The 26,596-nt window shown below is 35.3% G+C and overlaps 3 protein-coding genes across 9 annotated transcripts; 2 read left to right on the forward strand and 1 right to left on the reverse strand.

Annotated features, from left to right (window-relative positions):
* The first annotated feature begins 82 nt into the window (after positions 1 to 82).
* On the forward strand, positions 83 to 5,532 carry LOC110805071 (uncharacterized). Its single transcript, XM_022010671.2, has 5 exons — positions 83 to 954; positions 1,398 to 1,886; positions 2,772 to 2,918; positions 3,212 to 3,639; positions 4,447 to 5,532. Exons 1-5 carry the CDS (start codon positions 825 to 827, stop codon positions 5,275 to 5,277), a joined length of 2,025 nt encoding a protein of 674 aa, XP_021866363.1. The 5' UTR covers positions 83 to 824; the 3' UTR covers positions 5,278 to 5,532.
* Positions 5,533 to 6,383: 851 nt separating this feature from the next.
* On the reverse strand, positions 6,384 to 11,453 carry LOC110805070 (uncharacterized). The gene is made up of 3 exons (XM_022010670.2): positions 10,580 to 11,453; positions 8,742 to 9,086; positions 6,384 to 7,173 (listed from the first exon to the last, which is right to left on the reverse strand). The coding sequence occupies exons 1-3, from the start codon at positions 11,265 to 11,267 to the stop codon at positions 6,650 to 6,652; spliced, it is 1,557 nt and encodes a 518-aa protein (XP_021866362.2). The 5' UTR covers positions 11,268 to 11,453; the 3' UTR covers positions 6,384 to 6,649.
* A 3,371-nt stretch (positions 11,454 to 14,824) lies between these two features.
* Positions 14,825 to 23,328, forward strand: LOC110805074 (ankyrin repeat-containing protein At5g02620). 7 transcript variants are annotated; one of them, XM_056833120.1, is made up of 6 exons: positions 14,825 to 15,087; positions 17,064 to 17,561; positions 17,632 to 17,781; positions 17,859 to 18,295; positions 19,044 to 19,729; positions 21,817 to 21,956. In XM_056833120.1, the coding sequence occupies exons 1-5, from the start codon at positions 14,925 to 14,927 to the stop codon at positions 19,680 to 19,682; spliced, it is 1,887 nt and encodes a 628-aa protein (XP_056689098.1). In that variant the 5' UTR covers positions 14,825 to 14,924; the 3' UTR covers positions 19,683 to 19,729; positions 21,817 to 21,956. The 7 variants fall into 7 exon arrangements, with proteins under 7 accessions (XP_056689098.1, XP_056689099.1, XP_021866368.2 ...); XM_056833121.1 differs by lacking the exon at positions 21,817 to 21,956 and adding an exon at positions 20,819 to 20,956; XM_022010676.2 differs by lacking the exon at positions 21,817 to 21,956 and adding an exon at positions 20,362 to 20,589.
* The last annotated feature ends 3,268 nt before the right edge of the window (positions 23,329 to 26,596 follow it).

Genomic DNA, 26,596 nt, shown 5'->3' on the forward strand with positions numbered 1-26,596 from the left:
TTTTTTTTTTTGGACATTGAATGTTGCCGTGTTAGCGTTTACTTTCCATTATTTCTTGAAAATTATTGTTCGAAGCTTTTTTTTACCTCTGCTTTTCACTTTCTAGAATACTGGTTTCAATAATTGTGTTATGAATTTATGATTCCATTAAAGTCAGTTTGTGAATTTTGAATCAAGTTTCAACACTTTTCGTCCCGTGTTTAAGTGATTAACATCAGTATCTTGATTTGTCCATTTCCGATGGAGCCAAAGATCTGTCCATTTCCGATGGAGTCAAAAATTCATTTGTTTTTGGTTGTGGAATGTAGTGGACTAAATCAAAATGGCTCTTAAAACCTCTTCGCTTTCTTTCCATAAAGTAGAAGATGGTCGTCCCGTTATCGCTTTTGGGTCAATTGGAAACAACCTCTCTGCAATTGCAGGGGTAAGGTTGCGTACACCCGACCCCCCTTACCCCGCTTTTTGCGGGAGCCTCTTTGAGGCAATGGGGTAAGATAATGATGATTTTGATCAAAGATTAAGGAAAACTTAAGGATTTGCGGCCTACTTTCTATCCATCGAAAAAGAGCCACGAAGGTCGGTAGGTACTAAGACAATGACTGATGCTCGATTAAAGACAGCATCATTTGTTTCTATCAGTTGTCAAATTCAAACTTAAGACTTCTGTGTTCACATTTTGATGTTAGTCTATGATTTCTCAGTCAAACAATTGGAACTGAACATACAATAATTACATTAAAACAACAAATCATGGCCAGTTGGTTACTAATCACAATTTTATAACGAAATTGGAGTTCAATTCCTGCACAACTTCGCACAGAAACATGTCAGGTGAAAGTATCTACAGGGAGTTCAGTTTCGATACTTACTCACACGAAGGTGATCGCTTTGTGTATCCACCACCAGACCCACCATCGCCGCCATCTGAAGTGCAAACTTCAGAAGAAGAGTTTGGTAAGTTGAATACTGTCCTCGTTATACATTTTATGAACTTGTCATAGTTAGTTATACTATCCTAAGTCCCGAGTTCCTAAAGATGGCTGTGGTCCAGGCCGGGTCGGGCCTGAATGGGCCCACTCCATGCAAAAGGCCACTCTGCACTGGGCTGGGCCAAAAATATTTAAATATGGCCCAGGCCCGACCTGGTATACGGACCGTCATGCCGGGCTGGGTCGGGCGTCATGCATAATTCTGATTTTACTAAATTTAGCGTGGTTTGTCGTGCTTTTTTCCAAAAAATGCGGCACATGTCCGGCTCACCGCCCACGATTCCGTGCTCTTGTCGGGATGTGCTTTTTTTCGTGTCGGGGCGGATCATGTATCGGGCCGGGCCGGCCCACAACCATCTTTATTTATGAGCTCCTAAGCATGATCTGACAGAATTGTCCTTGTTTCAGACGTAATAGGCAACGACGAATTCATACAATCAAGCATAACAATAAGACTATACCAAGCTGCATTAACCGGTGATTGGGAAGCCGTAAAGAGTATTTGGACAGAAGATAACGCGTGGATCAGTACAAGGATTACAAAGGGAGGCGAGACAGTCCTTCACATAGCAGCAGCAGCCAAACATCTGCATCTTGTTAAGGAGCTAGTTAAGGTTATGAATGATGATTCTCTGGCTTTGACCAACAGAGTTGGGAACACTGCGCTTTGCTTCGCTGCTGTTTCTGGTGTTGTTGAGATTGCGAGAGTAATGGTAAACAAAAGCAGAACATTGCCAAACATTAGAGGCAGTCAAGAAATGACTCCACTTCTTATGGCAGTGTTGTTGGGTCATCAGGATATGGTCTGGTACCTTATGTCAGTGACTGATTATAACTTGTTGACAGCTGAAGATGGGATTGAGCTACTCATCGGCGCTATTGATACCTATTTATTTGGTAAATTTTTCTATCCTTCTCTCTTTCTTTGAACTAAAGCCCTCTATTTTCAACATTCCAACACAAATGGGTGAAGTTGGTGTGGTACTCAATTTGTGATTTGGAGGTCATAAGGTCGAGCCCCATCAACTGCTTTATGGTTGGGACTTGGGAGTGAGTCAAATATTGACCTATATAATTGGGTAGGCTAAACTGAGATAGATGTTGAAATATGGATATGTTAATCATTTTTTCCAACAAAATGTGAGACAAACACAAACTAGTCAACTTGATACAAATAAAATAGGATTTTTTTTGATAATCACCACATTTTGAAGTTCGATTTTTGAAACTCACCGCTTGATAAAACATTTTTTGAAAATTAACACCTATTATTGACAAAAAAGTTGAAAGTTACCGGCATTAAACGGAAACAGAATTGAACTTTAAAAGGTGGTAAGTATCAAAAAATTGAATGAAATACCTAAAATTGTAAAGGCTCACTCTTGCATTTGTTTATATATGTGCTAGTAACAAATACTTCATTGTTTTTGCACTAGTCCAATAACTAGCTAACAAAAACTCTTATGTACAACTTGATACAAATAAAATAGGATAATTTTTGATAATTACCACATTTTGAAGTTCGATTTTTGAAACTCACCGCTTGATAAAACCTTTTTTGAAAATTAACACCTTTTATTGACCAAAAAGTTGAAAGTTACCAGCATTAAACGGAAACAGAATTGAACTTTAAAAGGTGGTAAGTATCAAAAAATCGAATGAAATACCTAAAATTGTAAAGGCCCACTCTTGTATTTTTTTTATATATGTGCTAGTAACAAATACTTCATTCTTTTTGCACTAGTCCAATAACTAGCTAACAAAAACTCTCATGTACTGCAGACGTAGCATTGCATATTCTACGCAACAATAGAAATTTGGCTACTTTCCGCGGCAGAAAGAAGGAGACCGCGTTGCATGCATTGGCACGAAAACCTCCAAGGGTCGATAGATATCAGCTAAGCACATGGCAGAGGTTAAAAATCCAAGGTTAGTTCACCTTGCTATGTGAATATGCCTTCTTAAGAATGTGTGCAGACTGCAGAGGTTTAAAATGCGCGCAACAAGTTTGCATGATAAGGTTTCTGGTGAATTTAGCAAGTTTACATGCTAAAGTTTCTGGTTAATTTAACAAGTTTACATGATAAAGTTTCTGGTTAATTTAACAAGCTTACATGATGAAGTTTCTGGTTAATTTAACAAGTTTACATGATAAAGTTCCTGGTTAATTTAGCAAGTTTACATGATAAAGTTTCTGGTTAATTTAGTAAGTTTACTTGCAGGTTGTAGCAGAAATGATGCAGAGGCAGAAGTGGTGCTGGAACTAGCACAAACACTTTGGGATGAAATCATAAAACTGAAGCACGCGGATATATCTAAATTGATTTGTTTTCCATGGCGATTATTATTTGTTGCCGCAAAATTGGGAAAAGTTGAATTTCTTATGGTGCTCATAAAATCGTATCCTGATATACTTTGGAAAGTGGATGAAAATAGATACAGCATTTTTCACATTGCTGTAATTTATCGCCATGAAGAGATCTTCAAGCTAATACATGAGATAGGAGCGATCAAGGATTTAATAGCTACTTACAAAGATGACCATGGAAATAATATGCTCCATTTGGCGAGCAAGTTGGCGCCTCCCAACCGGCTTAACTGCGTATCAGGAGCAGCATTACAGATGCAGCGCGAGTTACTATGGTTTGAGGTAACTATATCATAGACAAAGGTATCATCTAGTTGCATTGTACCTACATTTCAAAATAGTATACCTGAACTATTTATTGTTCTTACTATTTAATTGCCAAGAAAAAAAAACTATTTATTGTTCTTTGGATCCTCTGTCCCAAATTCGTGTCCCATCTAAAATCATAACTCAACGAATTTGGATTAATTTCAATGGATACAAAAAAAAATTGTTCATGTTTTCACTCATTCACACCTTAATGTAGGCCATTCGTAGAGCGATGGATTCTATATTTAATTTTATTTGAAAAATGAGTTTTATTTACATATTGAGGATTTGATAATTAATTTTTTTTCCCATAAATCTCAATTTAAAAGTTTGTTTTCGATGAGAAATCATCTACTACTCATCGGAATTGAATTCCCCATCTTAACCAACAAGTCGCCATTTCATCCAAACAAATGGAATTAATCCAATTTTGTTGAGTTGAGACACTAGATGGGGCACGAATTTGGGATAGAAATCCAGACTCCCAAACTGTAATATGGAAAAATTTCGTACCACAGGGACCGAAATTACCTCTATTAGTCCATAAGATTTCCATATATACTCCACTTATATGCATTCTACACACATCTTATTGTTCTGTTTGGATTTTCGGTTGATCTTTATTAGTACATATAAGTAAAGTGCACCCTCTCACATTTGCCCCTTACATGTGAGGAGAAAAAGTGAGAGGGACCACTAATAGCATAAAAATACCCTTGGATGCACGGTGCACTCTAATAATTTTCAGATATTTGTTGTGATTGTTGACATGTTATACAGGCAGTGAAAAAGATAGTAAGGCCAGAGTACACTGAAGCTGAAAACAAGGACCATAAAACACCTCAAACCTTATTCAGCGAAGAGCACGAAGGACTAAGGATTAAAGGGGAACAATGGATGAAGAAGACAGCCGAATCATGCGCTTTCGTTGCAACTCTAATAGCCACAGTAGTCTTCTCAGCTGCCTTCCAACTACCAGGAGGCAACAACAGCGAAACAGGAAGTCCCGTCTTAGTTAACAGATCATCCTTTGTGGTTTTCGCCATGTCAAATGCCATATCGTTGTTCACTTCTACAGCTTCGATACTGATGTTTCTGTCAATCCTCACTTCTCGATATGCAGAGAGAGATTTCCTCGTATCGTTGCCATTGAAGCTCATGTGGGGTCTCATCTTGTTGCTTATCTCAATAGCAACCATGATTGTAGCCTTTACTGCTACTTTCTTCATCACTTTCCAGAAGCGTATTATCAGATGGGCTCCTACCATTCCTGTTGCTCTAATCGCCTCAGTACCTGTTATGCTTTTCGCCTTCCAACAGTTCCCGCTTCTGGTGGACATTTATTACTCGACGTACAAATCTCAGTCCATTTTTCAACTCTGTAAACCAAAGCTGTTTGTGCTTCAACACAAGATCTTCTCCCACCATGGAAATGTGGATTCGAAATCGCCAAAGATTGATATCCCTTTTACAATCCTTGGTTCTGAAGCTTCTGTGGGTCATATATTGAAATATGCTCGGGATTCTTTTTCGTGGCGTCGAGCAGCCTCGTTCATAGTTGATCCTGAAGCCTCTGACACGCCTTCGTTTAGTTCCTGGAGGGTTAGATAGTTACCAAAGTACTTCCTCCGTTCCTAAAAGATTGTCCCAGATTCCTTTTCGGTCTGTCCCTTTGAGTTTACCCCATGCCATTTATAGGGTGTGGTCCTATATTTTTCCTCTCACATTCTATTATTTACATAAGCAAAAAGACAAAACACTCAACCTGCATGCTTTCATTTTGCATTCTATCTTAATAAAGTGAAAAATATGGTATGTGGAATCTTTTAGGGATGGAGGGAGTAGTGGTTTCGAGTTTTGATCAAACTTGTGTACATAGGTTTGTCTAGTGTGAATTACTTCTTCCTCAAAACATTTGCTGAAAGGAAGGATTTGTCAGAATAGAAAAATCGATATCCACCCGGAATTTCCTTATGTCTCTCCATATGAAAATGAAGCAATAAGCTGCTGATAATTATTAGATGTACGTGCATTAAAGGGTATTTTTATGCCCGTTGGTGGTCCAGAGTCGGCATTAATGTATGATTCTACAGTATTGAACTTTAAACTTGGTTATATTTTCTATTTTTAGAACAATGTATTTAGTTTTTGTACAATTAATTAACTAATTTTCATTTACCTAAAAGATTATATAAATGGCTCTCTATCTCATTATTCCTGAAAGCGTAATAAATGTTGTTTTTTGCCCGAATTCGAAAGTACTCCCTCCGTCCCAAAATATAGTGTCTGTTTTTTTTAAACGGTGTATCTAAATGATGTGTCTATTTCTATTATAAACCATTAATTTTTACGCATAATACACTCATGCATTAATTGTAATTCAAATATTGTCCTAAAAAAGTTAGAATTTTTACTTAGAAATTCGTAATTTCTGACATTTATTCAACCCATGTATGTGCTTGATTTTTGTCTTTTTGAGGCCCATTTATTATGTACACACCTTTAATCTTTAGTTTCTCTCTTTATAAAATCCACCTAACATGTACTTTATCTTGAAAGTACAAATTTTGTTTTATTATTAATGTTATCCTTTTTCTTAATTCCGTGTTTTTAGTCAAACGGACACTATATTTTGGGACGGATGAAGTACTTATGAAAGAATTAATATTGAATCCACAAAGGATAAATGATTGGAGTTGAATCCAAGACCACTCATATAAAACAACAATTTTTCTTAATATTACGAATTTGTTAAATCATATCCGAAATTTGATAACCCTAAAATTTGGGGTCCTGTTCTGTGGGTCACCCGCTCATGTCCAAGACCGCTTACGTAAACGAAGTAACTAAAGCTCAAAAGTGAGCAAGATAACAGCCAACCAAGATCGCTTTAAACTTATAAATTATACTTTGTCAACACTTCTTTTTTTCCCGAACTTATCTTATCTGAACTTAGTGGAACGACGAACAGAACAATGCCTCACTAAAGCTCAAAAGTGAGCAAGATAGCAACCAACCAAAACTCCCATGCCATCCCATCCAATACAAGCTCCATTGCCACACAAAAATCCTCAACATTGATCTTACCATCACCATCCATATCAAGCTTCCGAGTCACACGATCAATCGCTTCATCGGATGGGTATCGGCCAAAGGTTGCAGCAAAACTAGAAAGATCAGCAGAGGAGAGGAACCCATCTTGGTCTTTATCTATTAATGGGAAGAACATTGACGATTTTTGCTTCCCCTGTATATCAAACACTTCAATTCTCTGCTTTCCAAACATGTTCCTACGGTACAATAAGTTGTAGAAGCTCCAACATGAAATAGTTCCATTATGATCATCTTTGATCATACTTATAAGGTCTTGTGCCTCGTCTGAATTATTTACTTTCCACAATGACACAAACTTCTCCACATCTTTGGTGGTAAGTCCACGGTTCGTGGAACCTTGCAAAACTCCAAGTATGCTATACATTCCTAGGATCATAAAGTGAGGCTCATTTCCTGCATGTTTCAATTAAGGGATATTGTCAGCAATAGGTGTTGTGCACACCTGGTGTACAATAAATTTTGTCATACTTTGGTGAAACACTATAAAGTTTGGTGGTTTTGTGAATTGCTATCTTTTAAAAAGCACATTACTACCTTATAAGTTTGATTTGTTTGACTAACACGACCATTATTTAATGTTTTTCATTATTGTTTTCCGTCTTTGAACCCACTATAACGATTATTTAATATGTCAAATAAATAAAACGACAAAGAACACATCTATTTAAAAGAATATAAGTAATACACGACGAAAAACATTAACGGAAAACGTCAAATGGTAGTGTAAGTCAAACAAACCAAATTTATAAGGTGGTAAAATTAAAAAAGTTTTTAAAAGGTAGCAATTCACAAAACCACCAAACTTAAAGGTAGTGTTTCACAAAATTTCCTTTAATTTTTAATAACTTTTAACATGTTTGATTAACTTTTTATACAATTAAAGTCATTTTTGAAGGATAAACTTTTCAAAGAGTTACCTTTATGCATTATGATATGAGTGAGTTTGAAGGGATAATTTTCATTAGAAAAAAAAAATTTACCACTCTAACTTATACATTATACTCCCTCCATTTTTTTTACTTACATCACTTGGACTTTAGCACGATATATATTAAGTTTGACTTGAACTTTTTACCAATATATAATAAACAAATATTATAATGTAAAATTTTGTTAGAGTCACAATACATATTTTCATAATATGGATTTTTTATAATTTTTACAATTATAAAATTAAAGATGTAATTAGCATTGACAAGTGGGTTCAAGTGATGCAATAAAAAACCGGAGGGAGTACGGGTAGCTTTTAAACATTTTTTGGTTACTTTACATACACCTTATAATATTTATTGTAAATCATGTGTAATTAAGAATTCGTGTACTATCCGTATATTATCATTTCCCTATCAATTTCGCTAGGATAATTTTCCTGAATGTACAATAAAGCTAGTTTCCTAATTTAAACTCGATCCAAACAACCGACTCAAGGCATATTCTAACAGAAAGTGTGTATCTCAGCTTCTTACATAAAAATAATCCATACTAATGCAAAAGGTCTTGTGCGCACAAGGTGTACAATAAATTTATTGTACACCAAGATAACTTTAACCTAGTTTTGATTAACTTTTATATTAGTAAAAAAAAAGTTGATATAAATGATTAATTTTATACATTATTAGTGATTTTGAAGAAATAAGTTTTACTAAAATGAAAAAATTAATCACTTAAAAATAGATAACTTTTACATATATAAGCTTAACTTTTAAGCATTTTGATTTAACTTTTACTTCGGTGTACAATATTTATTGTACACCCATTGTAAATAAGAATTTGTGATACTAATGATGTCTTGGCCTAGTGGTTAAGACTGAGAGTCTGTGTACAATATATCTCAGTTTTGAATCCCAACCCCCATTTGTAATTTATATTACCCTTATGGCTCATCCGCACCAAAAAAAAAAAAACAAAAAAAAATCCATTATTAGTGATGAAATATGAAGCAAAAGTGTAGTATTCCTCACCTATACATCTTCCTCTAAGAACGTCGATGATATAACCAGCAAAATGGAGTGGTGATAGCAAGTTGTTTCGAAAGCACTTGCTAGCATGCCTTAGATTAACGAGTGGCTCCTTTGGAGAAGAGAAGTTCATGATCGAGGCGACTAGAATTTGCTTGTTGTTGGAGTTGATGTTGAATATCCCACTTTTTTTAGGGTCAATTTTGCTGAAGATTTCTTCAACACAGGCCTTGTCAACTCCATAGGCGTACATGATGGTCTCAACATCAACAATGGCTAGACTTTTCTGATCGTTGTGGGTTTCGAAAACGTGATTCATGTTGCCAACATAATAAACCCGGTTTTTGTCTGCAGAAGACAAGAGGATTAGATGTAAAGATTAAAATTGAATACTACCGTAAGTTTAGAACAGCTAGCTTTGGTACAGCCAGCAATGTGCTGGCTGTACCAAAGCTAGAAAGGATAGTGTCCCAAATAACAATGGTCGAATTCGATCTCATAGGTTGAGTACTATTTTCAAAATTTTACAAGTAATAAGGTAATCGGTAACTTCAACAACTTTCCATGTTTTTACCTGCTAACCAAACAAAAACTTGGTGTTATTAAATCGATGTTGGTTTTATCTATCATAGTTAGAAGTGCAAATGAGCCGATACGTTCGCGAACAAATCGCAAACAACCTTTGACTAAACAAACTCGGTTAAAGCTTGTTTATTAACAAAATGAACAAGCTCGATTAAATATTTAAGGCTCGTTTACGAAACAAGTTTTACTTGAACACCATCATGTTCAGCTCGTTAGTGTTCACGGACATCTCGTTTATAACTCGTTAATAGCTTGTATATTTTAATAGAATAATAGGACAAATATAGGTTTCCCTAAGAATCTTATAATTTATTACTCCGTATAGGACAAATTATTCGGTATAAATGTAAAGTCCAATTTTTTTTTCCGAAACCTACTTATATTTCTCTTTTATCTTCATAAAAAAAGGATGAGATGCAAAGCTGGTTTGTTAAAACTTGTTTTACGCGTTCAATGTAAAGCTCAAGCTCGAAATACAAACGAGCAAAACCAAGCCGACCCCGGACAAATATTTCGCTAAACGAGCACAACTCAAACCAAAAAAGAAAAGAAAAAAACCGTTCAAGCTCGAATACCAATTTTTCTTAACAAGCTTAGTTCTATAACGTTAATAATCGGCTCGACTCAGCTCATTTACGGCCATAATCCATAGTATCATGCTTTCAAGATTAAATATCTCTACTACTCCATTAATTGCTTAGTCCGTCTTGAAACATTAATATCTCCAATGTCTCTATGCTTATAATTATAAAATTGATATTAAAAAATACATTTCTGACAATATTTTAATCAGTTAACTATATTACTTCCTCCGTCTTTTAATACTTGCAACGTTTGTTAGTTTCACGCATGCCAATGCATAACTTTGATCATTTATATCTTAAATTCTCTTTATGCAAAAATTATAAAAAGTTGATATTTTGAAAATACACATTGAGACGAATCTAACAAGATCCCACATGACTATGTTTTATCTCATATAAAAAACACTACGAATAGTCAAAGTAGATTATATGAATAGTGGCAAAAGTCCAAACGTTGCGAGTATTAAAAGACGGAGGAAGTATTTCTTATAAATAAATTAGTTAGATTCGTGATTATAGTTTGTAAAGTTGGTCCAAAAAGTTGCAATATACGACAATATTTGAGAAAAGGAGGGATTATAAACCAAAAAAAACTGGTAATGAATAAGTTTTCTGATTTGCAATTAGGACCACTAACTATATCATGTAATGAGATTATTAAAACTTAATTACCTGAACTTAGACCGTCACCATCACCATTAGTATTAGAAATCATGGAGACGATCTCAGACATCCAATCCCAGGTGGACCCTTCATTACTCGGCGGAGCCCCGGAAAACAAATCCCAAGGTGGACGGTCCAACGCCGTGGACCTCCGTCCAGCTATACCCGTCACAGAGGCCCGCCGGGTAGAAGCGGTACACGTATCATCATCATCGCAAGCCGTGGACCTGCGTCCAGCAATACCCGTCACAGAAGCCCGGGTACTGTTCATAGAACCCGTACCCGTATTATCATCCCATGCCGAAGCCTTTCGGGTTGCTATGTTTTCAGCTGAAGCAGAAGAGCCATGATCAATGGTACTGGAGATGTCGTAAGATGTAGGAGACGAGACGAGCTCAGTCCCGGTTATCCAACCCAAAGTAGTGGACCCTTCATTTCCCGGTTGTGCCCCGTAACCCGAATCCGTGGATCTAGACGCGGTATTCGTATTATCATCCCAAACCGAAGCTTTTCGGGTTGCTATGTTTTCAGCTGAGCCGCCATCATCAGTGGTTGGAGCGGCGTATTGCCGCGGAGGAGAATCACAAACGGAGGACTTTCGGGGTGCTGGTGAGGCGGATGTGAGAATAGGAGGAGTGTTGACGTCGATCACGGAAGAACGACGGCGGCCGGAAAACGAAGTTGGTGGTGGATTCATGGCTGGAAAGTCGTGAGATGGTGGTTTACAGTTGAAAGAATGAAGTACTCCGTAGTTTAGTACGGAGTAAATAGTAAGAGATCTATCAACAACTAACAAGGCTGAAAAAGCTAATTTTGGCACAAGATTTATTTAGCAAATCTTTATGTGATTGGAGGTTTAAAGTACAGAAAATTAAGCTTTCACATACTGACACCACATAATCTTATTTACAAAAATTTTAATCAAAATACTTAAAATTTACCTCAATATAAATAAAAGTTATTTTCAATGATAAAAAATTTCATTTTAATAAAATTTATTCTTTCAAAATCATTAATAAAGATAATTATTTAATCCTTTAAAATGTTTGTCCATCAACTTTTTTCATAATATAACTAGTATGTAACCCGGGCGTTGCCTCGGGTTTTGACTTTTATTCGGATTTTTTTTCTTAAATATGTGTACGTAGAGATGATGTCATCATCAAATTACGGTGGTGACATAAGATTAGTGACCGATCAACAACCTTCCCGATTAAACTTAACATCCAAAAGTCTAAACAAAGTCGGATCCTTTACTTCAAAGTAATAATTGTACATTTATGAATTAAGTAATCATTCCTTTTTTTGCATTCACTTTTATTCAATGTATTTGTTTATTGTAAAAAGATATAGGCTTATATGGAAAGATATTACTTTGGTGTTCGATCCTTGTTAGATGTTTTTTGGTTGTAATGACGTGTCATGATGCTAATTAGTGGTGACGTGGCGTAATAAGGAAAGGTCTACGTGACACGTATACGTTCTTCAAACGCCTTTTAATATATTAGTATAGATAGTTAATAACATATTAAAAATTATAAAAAAAAGGGGTAAAAGTACATTATAGAAATACATATTTACTGTAGATGTGCCGAAATAAAATTTTAATGTATTATAAGCTACTTTATCGCGTTTCTAAATACTTGCAACAGTTTGACTTTTACTTTATTCATACATTAACGTTAAACACATCTTCTTATTGATATATAAAAATCAAATATTTTTGTGTAATGTGGAGTATGTTGTTATATTAGTCTGTATATTTTTAAATATCAACTTTTTATTTTTTATAGTTTATACTAATATATAATTGCATATATTTACAGTTAAACTACCCAAAATTGATCTTGTTTGAGGTGGTTCCTTTGGAACTTTGTCATTTTATTGGATGACTTTTGTGGATTGACAATGGCTAGGAAAGTACCGGCAGCAGCAGCTTAATCATACTTAGGTTGTGTTCTATTCGACTTACTTTAACTGAACTTATATTATTTGAACTTATCTGAACTTATTTAAACTAATTTTATTTGAAAATAAAACTTATTTGTATATGAAAATGTATGAAAATGTCTGAAAAAAACTTATTTTTTTGAACTTATATTATTTGAACTTATTTTGTCTGAAATAAATCAAAATAAGTCGAACAAAAAGGGCCTTAATTTAGTGTAAGTTTATGTCTTTGATTTGCTAGCTTTAGTTTTTCTTTTTAGCTTGTTCTAGATTTTCCTACTTCTTTAAGGGGCTTTCCCCTCTTTTAAACCCAAAAAACAGTTAAACTGTGTATCGAAAAATATCTCTGCCAAATTATTGTAAGTATTAACATAGGCTTGGTTTTCAACACTAGAAGTAAAAATTGACGCTCCATTGCTCCGTACTCTAAAATGAATATTGTGGGTCCAACAATTGACTTTAGTCGAAGAAGAAAAAGCAAGTGGGCAAAGCTGAAAGTAGAACAAATGAACCATATACCAAGTCTTGTTGCTTGATTGTGATATTTTGTTAAAAAGGAGACAAAGAGACATTTCTCCATTTTTGCATAGTGTACAATAAATATGATTGTTTTAATGTTGACCCCTTTGAAAGACCAATCTTGTCCATTTATTTGTCTAACTATAACAATTTAAAATAATAAAAATTGGCGGTAAAAACTACTCCTTTTGTCTTTAAAAGATTGTTTTAGTCTCTGTTCTGTTCACCTTATTTCCACTTATTTCAGGAAAAATAAGTTCAGATAAGTTCAGTTAAGTTCAGATAAGTTCAGATAAGATAAGTTCAGGAAAAATAAGGGTTGACCAAGTATAATTTATAACTAAAATAAGTTTTGATAAGTTCAGATAAGTTCAGATAAGTTCAGATAAGATAAGTTCAGGAAAAATAAGTGAAAATCAGGTGAATAGAACGCAGCCTTAATTAACTTTTTACGATTTTTAAAAGACAACTTAAAGTATAAATAAGTACATCGAATTATACAAATCGATGGGGAGGGTTGAAGAAGAAATATAAAAGTACTACTTTCTCCATTTTTTTAATTGCATCATCTTAGATTTCACGTTTGCCAATGCACTATTTTAACCATTAATATCTGTCATAATACATTTGAAAATTTATAAAAAGTTGATAATTTGAAAGTATAATTCGAGACTAATCTAACAAGATCTCACATGAATATATTTTTCTTTACATATAAATCACAAAAAATAACTATATAAAAATATGTGAATAGTGTCAAAACAAAAGATGGTGCAATTAAAAAAATGAAGGAAGTATGTAACAAATTACAACTAGCAACTGGCCTTCTATAGTTAAATAATCTTTCTTTGTGGAGGAGCTTAAAGTTTTATACTAAACGAACGAAAAATCTAGTGGGAACTCTAATTAATGATAATAGATTTTCCACTTATCGATCATGAGGTTTTTTTACGGGTTATTAATTTATGATATCTTACACTAGAGATGTCAACGAATCGGATTCAGATTGAATGTAGCTTCATTCATTGCATCTATATGTCATATGCTTAAACCATGATCATCCATCCATTTATAAATGTATCCCGTGTCTTTCACCAAGTCACAAGTCTCACCTAACTAGATGATTTTTTAGGGACCTAAATGATGTGCTTCGCCTAGTTGTTGTTAGTATATTACCTTACTGTTTTTTTTAATCTAATGTAGGTTTAGTTTTTTTTTTTCCTATCTTATCCGAACAATTAGTATACGAACTTTATTTTATTTGAAAAAACTTATGTTGTGTGCTTTTTTTTTAAAAAAAAATTTATTCGTGTGTGTAAATGTCTGAGAAAACTTATTTTTCCTAAACTTATCTTATTTGAATATATTTTATCTGAAATAAATCAAAATAAGTCAAACAGAACAAAACTGCACTGTGGTTTAACGTACTCCCTCCTTCTCTTTTTTTTCTTTACGGTTTTATTTTTGGGTGTCCTAAAATGTTCTTTACATTTCCTTTTATATTATCACATAAATGCTTTAATATTGTATCAAAATTCGGGTCCAATTATTATTTTAACCAATTAAATTCATTGGGTCATTTTAATCTATCTTTTCTCATTTTCCTAATATCAGAATTTTAGCAAAAGTGAAAATATTATAAATAAACGTAATTTGTTTTGTTTAAATAAAAAATAGATAAATCTCAATGCACATTAACTAGTCGTTAAAACAAGTGCAAAATACCAAAAAAAAAAAAAAAAAAAAAACGACGACGGGGGAGTACTTTTTAAGCTACTAGAAATCTAGAATCATTGCACAATTGCACCATTCCCCATTGAAACGATAACGGCACACTTTTATTTCTTAAAAAAAAGAAGAAAAAAAGGATAAAACATCGAAACAAATGTCCGGGCAACAACCACCTTCTGGGAGCCAAGTCAGCCAACAAGCATCATCATCATCATCAACCACTCATGACGTAACACTTTCAATAATTCCTTCACCGACCTCCTCTTCTGCCACCGTACCGCCTCCACCGCGGCCTCCACCACCACCATTATCAGCCGGTGAGTGCCAATAATTTATCTAATTATTTCACCTTTAGTAAATTATAATAAAATAACTAGAAAATGCTCGCCTATCTCAGCCACACACAGACTAGCATCACTACACTAAATAACCACTCTTGTAAAATTGAATGTTGTTTTTTCTGGGAATTGTCTGCTCTTGAATTTTTAATTCCGGGTTTTGCTTTGTGTGATTATTGTACTCATACTACTCAATTGACATATGGGTTGATTTTAATTTTTTTTTAATTCTGGGTTTTGCTTTGTGTGATTATTATACTAATTGGGTTTTGCTTTGTGTGGTTATTGTACTCATACTACTCAATTGACATACGGGTTGATTTTTTTTATTTTTTTATTTTAATTCTAGGCTTTGCTTTGTGTGATTATTATACTCATACTACTCAATTGACATATGGGTTGATTTTAAAGTTTGTTTTAATTCTATGACCAGATCAAGCTAGGGTTACAATTTTGCAAATTATGCAAATTACCCTCTGTCCCTTGTTATTCTTGATTGTTTGAGTTTTCAATGTTCAATTCTATGACCAAATCAATCTAGGGTTACAATTTTGCAAATTACCCTCTGTCCCCTGTTATTCTTGATTGTTTGAGTTTTCTCAGTTTCCAATACACTCCTTAAAACATACTGAATTCAACTAGTTAAGTTGTTAAAGTATTAAGGGACGATATCTTGGGACCAAATCCCAGTCTACCCCATTTGTCGATGGCTCTTTATACACCAATATAATAATAATTAAACATACTACTAGTGAGTAACCAAATACGAAGTACAGAGTAGTATTTGGTCTAATGGCAAGGAGTGGCCAAGGGGTCTTGCCCGTTAACTCGGGTTGGGTAGACCTCTAAGACCCGTGCGAGGTTCCTGGCCGGGTAGGCTTGTGCGAGGTTCCTGGCCGGGTAGGCTTGTGCGAGGTTTTGGCTTTTGATTTTACCAGTGAAGGAAGGAATATTTTTATTTGTAAAAAGAAAATAAAAAAATGACAAAAGGGTTCAATTTATTGCACATGGGGAAAAAGGGTTTTGGAGTCCATGTTTGGAGTCCATTTATTCCAAACATGGGGCCAATATTAACAATAAACAAAGGATAAGGGTGCAATTTCCCACTTTCTCACTTTTTATTGTGGTACAGATCATACAAGATGTTACTGTTGCTAACTCAAATAAAGATATAGCAGAGGGTAGTTGGGATAGACTTGATTCAGGTCATATTGGGGTAATTGCAAATAACATCCCCACTTGGTATGGATTATTAAAACTTGAGTCATAATCGGGTTCGGGTCTATAATAAATAGCTTGTTATTCCTACTACTCCCGCTGTCCCTAATTGTTTGCCCGTGCACATGTAGTGCTTTATTAAGGTTTGGTTGTATAGAATTGAGAAGAGACAAAAGTGGTGGACCAAATGTATTTTATGTGAGAGTAGAGTTGTTGTCCCATGAGTTTTTATGGTAATGGAGCAATCTTTTAGGGACGGCCTAAAATGGCACATGAGGCAAACAAAAAGGGATAGTGAGAGTACATACGGAGTACAAGTATTAAATCTATTTGGACTGGTGAAAGTCAAAACGGGGATCCATCTTGTTTTGGATACATATATTACAGATATGCAATCAAATTATTTACAAGTTTTGAGACTGATCAAAATACTCAAATTGGCAGTTGGTTTGAATATTGTAAAATTTGTAATTGGCTCGGAATTAGATTCGGGGTTGTGGAGCTATGTGTTGGAATCTGACCTCTAGCATAAATTTCATTACTATATTTTTCTTTTCATAGTAGTTCAAGTTGACAAGAACCAAGTGAAAACAAATTAACATACAAGTCCTATACAAATTTACTGCCTATTTATGAAGTAGAATTCTTCGTATTTTGGAATATATTGATTATGAAGATTGTACTCCGTAACTAATGTAAGTCCTAATTTTCTCTGATTTTGCAATTGTGTGATAAAGCAGTAATCAGCAGCAGCAGAGCAGATTTTTTAAAATTTGGCTTGCCACTCTACAAAGCAGCTCTGGAAGGAAATTGGCCAGCTGCGGAACAAATTCTGCAGCAATCTCCGGATTGGATCCGACACCCAATAGCGAAAGGAGGAGAAAGGGTTCTTCATATTGCCGCAGCAGCCAAGCGCACCCATTTTGTAAAAGAGCTGGTGAAGCTCATGATAGAAGGTAACATAGATGATTTGGCCTTAAGCAATGATGCAAAGAACACAGCTCTTTGTTTGGCTGCGACATCTGGGGTTGTTGAAATTGCCAAGGTGATGGTGGACAATAATGGCGCGCTCCCAAATATCAGAGGTAGCCAAGATATGACACCCCTTCAGATGGCGGTCTTGCTGGGACGCAGAGATATGGTGTGGTATCTTATCGGTGTCACTGACAACAATCAATTGACTGATGTTGATCGCATAGCAATACTTACTAGTTCCATTAACACTAATCTGTTTGGTACGTTCCCCTGAGCTAACTTATAGCAGCTGGAACGGAAGGATCTAATTTCAACTTTTTATGCAAATAGATGTTGCAAATCATATACTTAAGGAGCATCCCGAGTTGGCACTTCTTCGTGATGGGAAGAGAGAAACAGCTTTACATGCATTAGCTCGGAAGCCTGTAAGGTCCGGAGACTATCATGAGCAAAGCATATGGAAGACACTTGTTGGCCTAGGTAATCATTTCTGCTAGGTTTTAGAGTATATGAGCTTGTTTTTAATCTTTAATGTATTAGTTACTACTATATTTCAGGAGGTAAGCTAGCTCAAGGGAAGTTTCCTCAACAGTCATTAGAGCTACAACTAGTACAGAGGCTTTGGGATGAAGTCATCAAACAAGAAGATAAAAACATCTCGCGCCTTATTGGCTCTCCGTGGAGACTTCTTTTCATTGCTGCAAAATGTGGCAATGTAGAGTTTTTAACAACACTTATACGAACCTATCCTGATCTAATATGGAAAGTCGATGAAGAAAACCGCAGTATTTTTCACATTGCCATCATAAATCGCCACGAAGAGATCTTCAAGCTGATATATGAATTAGGAGCAATTAAAGATCTGATAGCTGTTGACAAGGATGGAAATGACAATAATATGTTGCATTTGGCTGGCGCCTTGGCTCCTTCTCATCGTCTCAATTGTGTCTCAGGGGCAGCTCTTCAGATGCAAAGGGAGCTTCTTTGGTTTAAGGTAACTTTGCCATGATTTCCCCTTTTTAATGCTTAATCTTGTTTAAAGAACGAGCAATTCACTTAAATGATTGAAAAACAATTTATTTGCTTTCCCACACTCCCCGAAGGACTTTGTGTTGAACATTTCACCATATGCTATCATGGTTCAGTGATGATTTATAGCTTGTTTGATAGACTTCTGGAATGACATACTCCTTCCGTTCCCTTTTTCTTCCCAGTAGGAATCAGGGAGGGGAATAAGAAAAATAGATGTTCTAGGAAAGAGAAAGTGTTAAAATATTAGATTCTACTTTTGCTTTAATAAGGTGGGTGGGGAAATTGGGGGATAAAGTGAGTGGAGAAATTATAAAAATAAGAACATGTGCGGTAGGTTAGGGAATAAAGAAGGGATAAGGTGGGTATTATAAATTTAGAAAGAGGGTAATTTGGGGCTAAAAAATTGCCAAAAATGGAATAGATTCCAAATGGGAAGAACAAAAAGGAACACCAATTCGGAAAATGGAAAGAACTTTCAGGAATGGAGGGAGTAGATAGAAAGTTCTGTAATTGGTCTTAATCTAATCTGGAAAGTTTGAAAGGGAAGTTGTAGCCTTGTAAGACTTGGTTTCACTTTCAAACCAACTTGAATAGAAAGAAAGCGAAGTAGCTAACTGCATAATTATCCTTTCTTTCCCCAAATCATCTTAGAAGAACAAAGGTGCTGACAAGTAGTTGAATTTAACGCGTAACATTTCTGTTAATGATAGGCAGTGGAGAAGGTTGTAAGTTCAGAGTACGCTGAAGCAGAGAATAAAAGCTACAAGACTCCTCGTGCCTTATTCACTGAAAGACATGAAGGATTAAGGGCAAAGGGAGAAGAATGGATGAAACAGACTGCACAATCCTGTTCTGTAGTCGCTGCCCTCATTGCTACAGTTGTCTTTGCAGCGGCATTTACCTTGCCTGGTGGTATTGACAGCAAAGGAACCCCAGTATTTGTAAACCGAAGATTGTTTATAGTCTTTGCAATCTGTAATGCTCTATCGCTTTTCAGCTCCTGTGCTGCAATATTGATGTTCTTGTCGATCCTCACCTCTCGTTATGCTGAGCATGATTTCCTCAAATCATTGCCGCTGAAACTGATGTTGGGGTTAACAGGGATGTTCATTTCAATAGTGACTATGATGGCAGCCTTCACGGTTACCTCTTTTATCACTTTTCGGGAAGGAGTGAAGTCAGTGAACTGGATTATTCCTATTCCCATTGCACTGTTTGCTGCTGTTCCAGTTGCTCTTTTTGCTTTCCAGCAGTATCCTCTCTTGCTAGATATATATAAATCGACTTACAGATCGTGGTCTTTATTTCAACCAACTAAACCGAAGCTCTTTCCAAGTTATTCGAGTTAAGTGATGAAGAAGAGCTGAACGAACAGTTCGTTGGAACAATTCCAGAGGTGATTTCTCTCTTTGTATTCTTCAATTTCATACAAGTATTATTTTACTTCTACTTTTTATTATTTCCTGTATATTCTTCAATGTTGTGGCACAATTGTTCGATTGAGTCGCAATATACTTGTTTGATAACCCTGTTTCGAGTAAGGATTTGGAGACTTTCCATCTCTTCAAGACAACTGTTTGCTAATATGATATACTCAGTATTGGATAACTGGATATGTTATCAGGATGAGACGTAAGTTTGTACTACCTCCGTTTCATAATGTTCTTTACGATTACTATTTGCACAAATTTTAAGACAAAAAGGGAAGACTAGAGTGTAAAAAGGTGGGTGATGTAATAAAATATGGATAAAGTAAGTAAGGGAGTGGAAAAAGGTGGTGGATATAAGGAAAAATGAATGAAATAAGAGAAATTGAGTGGAAAGTGACAAATGTTACGGGTAAGAGGGGTAAGATAGTAAAGTTTCATGTCCAAAAATAGAATAAAGCACAATGTAACGGACTAAAATAGAAAGTGTAAAGATCATTTTGAAGCGGAGGTAGTATGTGTTAGTGTGACACTGTCTCATCCAGACTTATTTCTCATATCGAATATACACTTGTTGATAATAACCAGAACTTGAATGTAGTATGACACATACGGATGCTGAGAATAGGGGAAGGTCCGGGGAAAGTACTGATGAAGACTTAGAATATGTCATCATCAAACACCCAATAGTCTACTTTTCAAACCTTTATTTTCTTCTACCACAATGTTGGCCGGTGCCGGTGGAGACCATGATGGAAAGACTTACTTTAAAATCTTGGACTCTCTCCAGCACAAACCCACTACTACCACTAACAAATCCATCCATCATCCATGGATCCTCCACAAATACCATCTTCCAGCCGTGGGCGTTCTTCCAAGATCAACTCCATCCTTCCTCCCTCCCCGGCACCTCGGTATGCCTCCACATGGGACTCTTTTCCGGGACCATCCCACTATCCAATGGCCTATGACATTTCCGGTAGGAGACCATCGGAATACACCTCTTATTCTACTTTACAGTCACTGGTATATTCCAATGCTGACAATATTGCCATCAGAAATGCATCAGTATGGGATTCCACTAGTACTACAGCAGCTATGATAAACTCCTTGGTTCCAATGGCCTCTGACATTTCCGGTAGGAGACCATCGGAATACACCACTTATTCTACTTCACAGTCACTGGAATATTCCAACTCTGACAACATTGCCATCAGAAATGCATCAGTATGGGATTCTTCCACTAGTACTACAACAGCTATGATCAACTCCTTGGTTCCTCCCACTTTCAATGCCTCTGCCTCCCCGGCACCTCGAAATGCCTCCACGTGGGACTCTTTTGGGGGGCCGTCTCTCTATCCACTGGCCTCCGACATATCCGGTAGGAGGCCGTCAGAATACATGGGTTATTCTACTTCACAGCCTCTAAAAAACTCCAACAAAGCTAGCAACATTTCCGCCCGAAAAGTTGCAGCTTGGAATGCTTCTACTACTGCAGCTATACACCTTCCGCGATGGGATGCATTTGGTGATGCTCTACCTGTATATCGCGGTGCAAGTTATTGGAGTTGGCTGGCTAAAACCTTTGCCATGGATTTTGCTACTGGTGACAACACTACACCTGTAGGTAATTAAAAACATTAGCCGTTTCATAGATCATAATGATCTTTACATTTTTCGTTTTAGTCCATTTCATTAATGTTGTTTTATGTTGTTATCTATGCTATTTTTTGACATGAAAAGTTTGCTATTGTAACTTTTACAATTTTCCACTCACTTTCTCTTACTTTATTTATTTTCTTTTTACACATACCCACCTTTTTACACTTTCTCTCTTACTTTATCCATATTTTATTATATTCACCCATTTTTTCACACATTTTCTCTCATTTGTCTTATTTGTGCAAATAGTAACTGTACGTAAAGATCATTATGAAACGAATGTAGCAGATTTCTTTTGATTGAAAGGAAAACGTTGGCTAGTTCATTCTTAAATTAGGACCTATAGTAGATAGTCTAATCACTTGTTTGGTTCCTGTTTCTTTTGTTTATGCAGGTATAAACCGGGCTTTTTACACTGGAAACATTAATTACATTTACGAATTCCGGAAAGGTAAACGTCTAGCTATGGCTGATATCGAGGCCATTATGTACATCTATGGTGTTGAGAACACCAGTGCTCAGGACATTGTGAAAAACATAGACCCTAAAAAACGAGGGATATTCGACTTAAACTCTCACAACAAGCAAATTGTTCTCGCCTCGACAATCAATTTCTCTCTGGCAAAGGAGCCTGATCTTTGTCAGTTAAGGCATGCAAGCAAGTGTTACCAAGATGAATTGCTCTCTCCGCTGCATTATGCTTGCTACATTCAGGAGGTCTTGAAAGGGAAATACTTAGGTGAGAAATACTATCTTTTAAAGATTTTTCTTTTCATACTTATCACCTTTTAAGTTTCAGGTTTTTGTATTTACTACCTTATAAAATGTAACTTTATATTTACCACCTTAATCCCGTGAAACGTTTTATATTTAATTATTTATCAACTCTGGACGGATTCCATCCAACTTAAAATGTGGTAAATAAGGTGGTAAATATGAAATTATAATACACCAAAATGAAACTTAAAAGGTGGTAAATATCAAAACATCATTTTTTTTTTTTTTTTTTTTTGTTTTCTATTTCTCTACGTGTATGCGCTTGTATTTGTACAATTGACTAAGAAAGACCAGCCTTGGTTAAGGTCCATCACGAACTAGCTAGTCATTTGGCTAGTCCATGCCTAGACCGTTTCTTGGGGATAACTTTTGTAAGGAAGTAGGCCCTGTTCTTTTGAGCTTAGTTGAGTTGCTGAACTGAATTTCCCTGAAACTCAACTAAAAAGAATGGGGCCTTAGTCCGAGTCCAAATCTTTTGTCTAACCGTTGATAGTTCATCATATTTTTGATTGAAACAGGAAGCGAACCTCGGTTTATGATGCTAGGAATGTATAGCGTACTCGGAGTTTTGGAGGGTTCCACGGACCGTGAACTTACCACCAAAGACGTGGAGAAGTTTGTAAGATTATGGAAAGTACGTGATTCGTGCGAGACACAAGGCCTTATAAATACGGTCAAGGATGATTATAATGGAACTATTTCATGTTCAAGTTTCTACTATTTGTTGTACCATAAAATTTTGTATGGAAAGCAGTGTATTCATATGTTTGATACTCTAGGGGAGCAAAAGCCGTCAATGTTCTTCCTTTTAATGGACAAAGACGAAGATGGATTCCTTTCCTTGACGGATCTTCGTAGTTTTGCCGCAATCTTTGGTCGATATCCATCGGATGAAGCGATTGATCGTGTGACCCGAAAGCTTGATATTGATGGTGATGGTAAGGTAATTAGCTTGGAGGATTTTCATGAGGCAATGGAGCCTATTTTAGATGGATTGACATGGGAGTTTTGGTTGGTTGCTATCTTGATCACTTTGGAGCTTTAGTCGAATAATATGGAGTACAAATTTTCATATGCTATCAATGACAATGTGCAATTGCTCAGCTTAATCTAGTTTCAATTTCCTCGACTTAGATGGTGGATAAGGGTGTACAATGAACATGGTGCACCCAAAAAACACAAGTGTTTGCATATAAAAACATGACTTTATGTTAAAAGAATACGACATTTACTTATTTATAGTTTTAGTAAAAAGAAAAAAAAGAATATATCTTAGTTTATCTAATTAATAACAATGTCATGTTCTTTTACTTGCACTTGTGTTCTTTAGCTCCATTGTGCTCTTGTGTACTCACATTTGTCCATAGTTCACGAATTACTCTTTTCCTCATTTAGCATATTCTTACATTAAAAGTTGCAATATTTTATATTGGCTTTAATCGCGACATGGTCAAACCTAGAGGTGATCAAAATTCGGGTCGGGTCGGGCTTTAACACAAAAAATCATGCCCAAACCCATAAATTTGGTGTGAGATTTGCAGGCCGACGCAAGATTTTCAGGTCGGGTCGGGTTTTGGTCTAAAATGCATATTTTATGCTACCCAAACCCGTACTTTTTCGGGCCGGTTCGGCAGGTCAGGCTATAGATGATCATGTCTAGTCAAACACCCTCCGGGAAAAGATAAAGAAAATCTAGTACCTATCGACATGGTCAACTTTTACTATGCATCTTGGTGCAGTTTTCTACGCACAATACATCAGTTACATGATTTACACATAAACATCATTTCAACTTTTTTTATGAAAGAATGCACCTTATTCCCGAGTGTCTAAAAAAAATTAGAGATTTTAAGAGCCTCAGCTCCATGACATTTTTAAGAGAAATAAACCCTTTTCTTTAGGGAACTATAGTTAATTGACCTAAAATAAATGAAATGCTATGCAAAACCTTCGACAAAAAACAAAATCCACGACGGTACTTTCTCAGTCAATGCATGCTACATTCCACGAAAGTACTACGTAATTCTTACCACCGTAAGTACAAAAATACCACCAATCCACCATGGAAAATAAGTGCAAGCCTAGAACTCTAGAAACCTTTCTTAACTACGATAACGACTAAACAAGTTGCTCTTGGGCCTCTTTGCACAGCCGCACAGTACTCGCAAGTTGCAACCTTTGCTTAAGACCCCATTCTTTTGGATTTAACTGCAGTTTTATTCTGTTCAATTCAGTTCAAAAGAACGGTATTGTGTTTATCTTATTTTTTATTGATCTTATTTTATTATTATAATGTTAAATATTACTATTAATTAGAGGATTTTTTTTGTGATTTTCCATCTAAAAAAAATTCAAATTTATGTTTTACCACCTAAAATCTCAAACTTTTATTTTACCACCTAAAAAAAGTAAAAACAATTCATTTTACCATCTTTTAATAGTAAAGTTAACGGGATCGTTATTGAACCCCTACAACGGCTAGTATAGCATATCCCTTATAAAATTCCACAATGTTTTAAGCATGTTGTATAATATAAGTTTGTAATTTGATTAATTTGGAGATTTGAAGTGCAAAAATGGGTGGTGAGAATTTAACAATATTAAATAAGAAGGTGAAAAATTGGTTGAGAAGGAGTAAAAAAGATAATCACATAATTTGGGTAAAGAGGAGCTTAATTTGTAGGCTCTGCGAACATTTTTTTTTGACCCCTAATATTTTTTTTTTGACGTAAACCCCTACTAGTCATTCCTTTTAAAATTCCATTTCTTAAATGAATAATATTTCAGGGAAAATAATACAATCTATTAATCTACTCGACAATTTGGGGATCTGTTTTATGAGAATTTAGGTTAGACGGTTTTGACAAATGTGATTTTTTTAAAATAGACAGTTTTCATGTAATTTTACGGTAGAGATAGCCTTTGAGTACATTTTATGAAACATTAAATAAATATAGTAACGTTTAAAGGTAGTGTTTGGTCAATTTTGGTTAATTTTAAGCAATATAATGTAGATAGCTTTTATTGTATTTTATAATCTCAATCTCTAATTTTTCCTAACACATATACGTTTATCAACTACTACATCTTAGTTCTTTAAAGTTACTACTAATATATCCAATTTCGCATGTGAAAAAATTATAAAAATTGATATTCTTAAAATACATACCGAGATCAATCTAACAAGATCTTACATGTAACGTTTTGATATATAATAGTGAAAATTTACAGTTAAAGTATTCATATTTTGAACACATATTCCAAAACCTAAAGAACTTTCAGAAACGAAGGTAATATCCACTATTCAACCGCCAACTATTTGATATCGCTAGTTTTCCCATACAAGGCATACGTAATCCAACTTCTATCTATACATAGTACTTCAACGCCTTCTTTTATTGGTCGCTTTTGCAAAAGCATAGCAATATAGGAAGTTGATATTCCCCTATCCCAAAAAAATATTTCACCGAAATCTTTAACTAGTTTTGTTAAAAATACTACTCGTATTTCTCATAAATTTCTCTCGGAAAAACTCTAAATTCACATGTTCTTGTGCTCTTGTGCATGTTGTTATACTTTCGAAAAAGATTCATAATAACTGTTAGTTTCACAGAGTTCCTCAAGAGGGGGGGAATTGATATTTTACGGTTTTACAAAAATTAAACTACTAGGAACAGAAACAGTAAAATATGCAAGCGAGATTTAGCGTGGAAAACTCTCTAGGCCCAATAGAGAGGAAAAAACCACGGCCCCTTTGGGGGCTTAAACACATTTACTAATTAGGCAAAACAACTCAGTTTCTTTAAAAGCCTAATCTACTCGGGCCACAATCTGTTAGTCTCCTCTGACTACAGATGACCAGGAACAACCCCTCGTTGTTCCTTCCCTTACAGAAACAGTCCCTCAACTGCTTCTCCTCACATATCTCTTGTGAGATCTTCTCTCTTGCTCAAGTAAGCCTGACTCAGGCTTAACATACAATATCTCAACACTTAAACTGAAAACAAAGTAATATTAAACTTAATACTAAATACTAGATATAAGACCACGTAACAAATACTGCTCTATATGGGAACAGGAACAGACTCTTTAAAGATTAAGACTTTAAGGGTAATACCTGAAAGCTTCCGGTTAATGTAAATAAGTCTGATAAAAACTTTCGCAGAGAACTTAAGGTGTATATATAGGAAAACCAGAGTTTACCCTAGATTCTAATTCAAACCAGTTTAGGACTCTTTTCAAAAGATATATTTTCGCAAATAACATCTTTAAAACGCGTTTTAGATAAACTCAATCCTTACGGATTTGAGAGTTGTGAATTAACTTAAAACGTTTAAGAGTTTAACCTTAAGTACAATAGTAAAATCAGTTTTGTAAATCGACACTTATCTTTTATA

Source organism: Spinacia oleracea, chromosome 6 (genome assembly GCF_020520425.1).
Source record: "Spinacia oleracea cultivar Varoflay chromosome 6, BTI_SOV_V1, whole genome shotgun sequence".
In the NCBI taxonomy this organism is placed as follows: Eukaryota; Viridiplantae; Streptophyta; class Magnoliopsida; order Caryophyllales; family Amaranthaceae; genus Spinacia; species Spinacia oleracea.

Coding starts and splice junctions, on each gene's coding strand:
- LOC110805070 (XM_022010670.2), bottom strand. CDS start 11,267: ATGAATCCACCACCAACTTCGTTTTCCGGCCGCCGTCGTTCTTCCGTG. Junction 9,087..10,579: donor TGGTGACGGTCTAAGTTCAG/GTAATTAAGTTT, acceptor TGTCTTCTGCAG/ACAAAAACCGGGTTTATTAT. Junction 7,174..8,741: donor TCTTAGAGGAAGATGTATAG/GTGAGGAATACT, acceptor TGAAACATGCAG/GAAATGAGCCTCACTTTATG.
- LOC110805074 (XM_056833120.1), top strand. CDS start 14,925: ATGTCCGGGCAACAACCACCTTCTGGGAGCCAAGTCAGCCAACAAGCA. Junction 17,562..17,631: donor CATTAACACTAATCTGTTTG/GTACGTTCCCCT, acceptor TTATGCAAATAG/ATGTTGCAAATCATATACTT. Junction 17,782..17,858: donor GAAGACACTTGTTGGCCTAG/GTAATCATTTCT, acceptor ACTATATTTCAG/GAGGTAAGCTAGCTCAAGGG.
- LOC110805071 (XM_022010671.2), top strand. CDS start 825: ATGTCAGGTGAAAGTATCTACAGGGAGTTCAGTTTCGATACTTACTCA. Junction 955..1,397: donor AACTTCAGAAGAAGAGTTTG/GTAAGTTGAATA, acceptor TCCTTGTTTCAG/ACGTAATAGGCAACGACGAA. Junction 1,887..2,771: donor TATTGATACCTATTTATTTG/GTAAATTTTTCT, acceptor CATGTACTGCAG/ACGTAGCATTGCATATTCTA.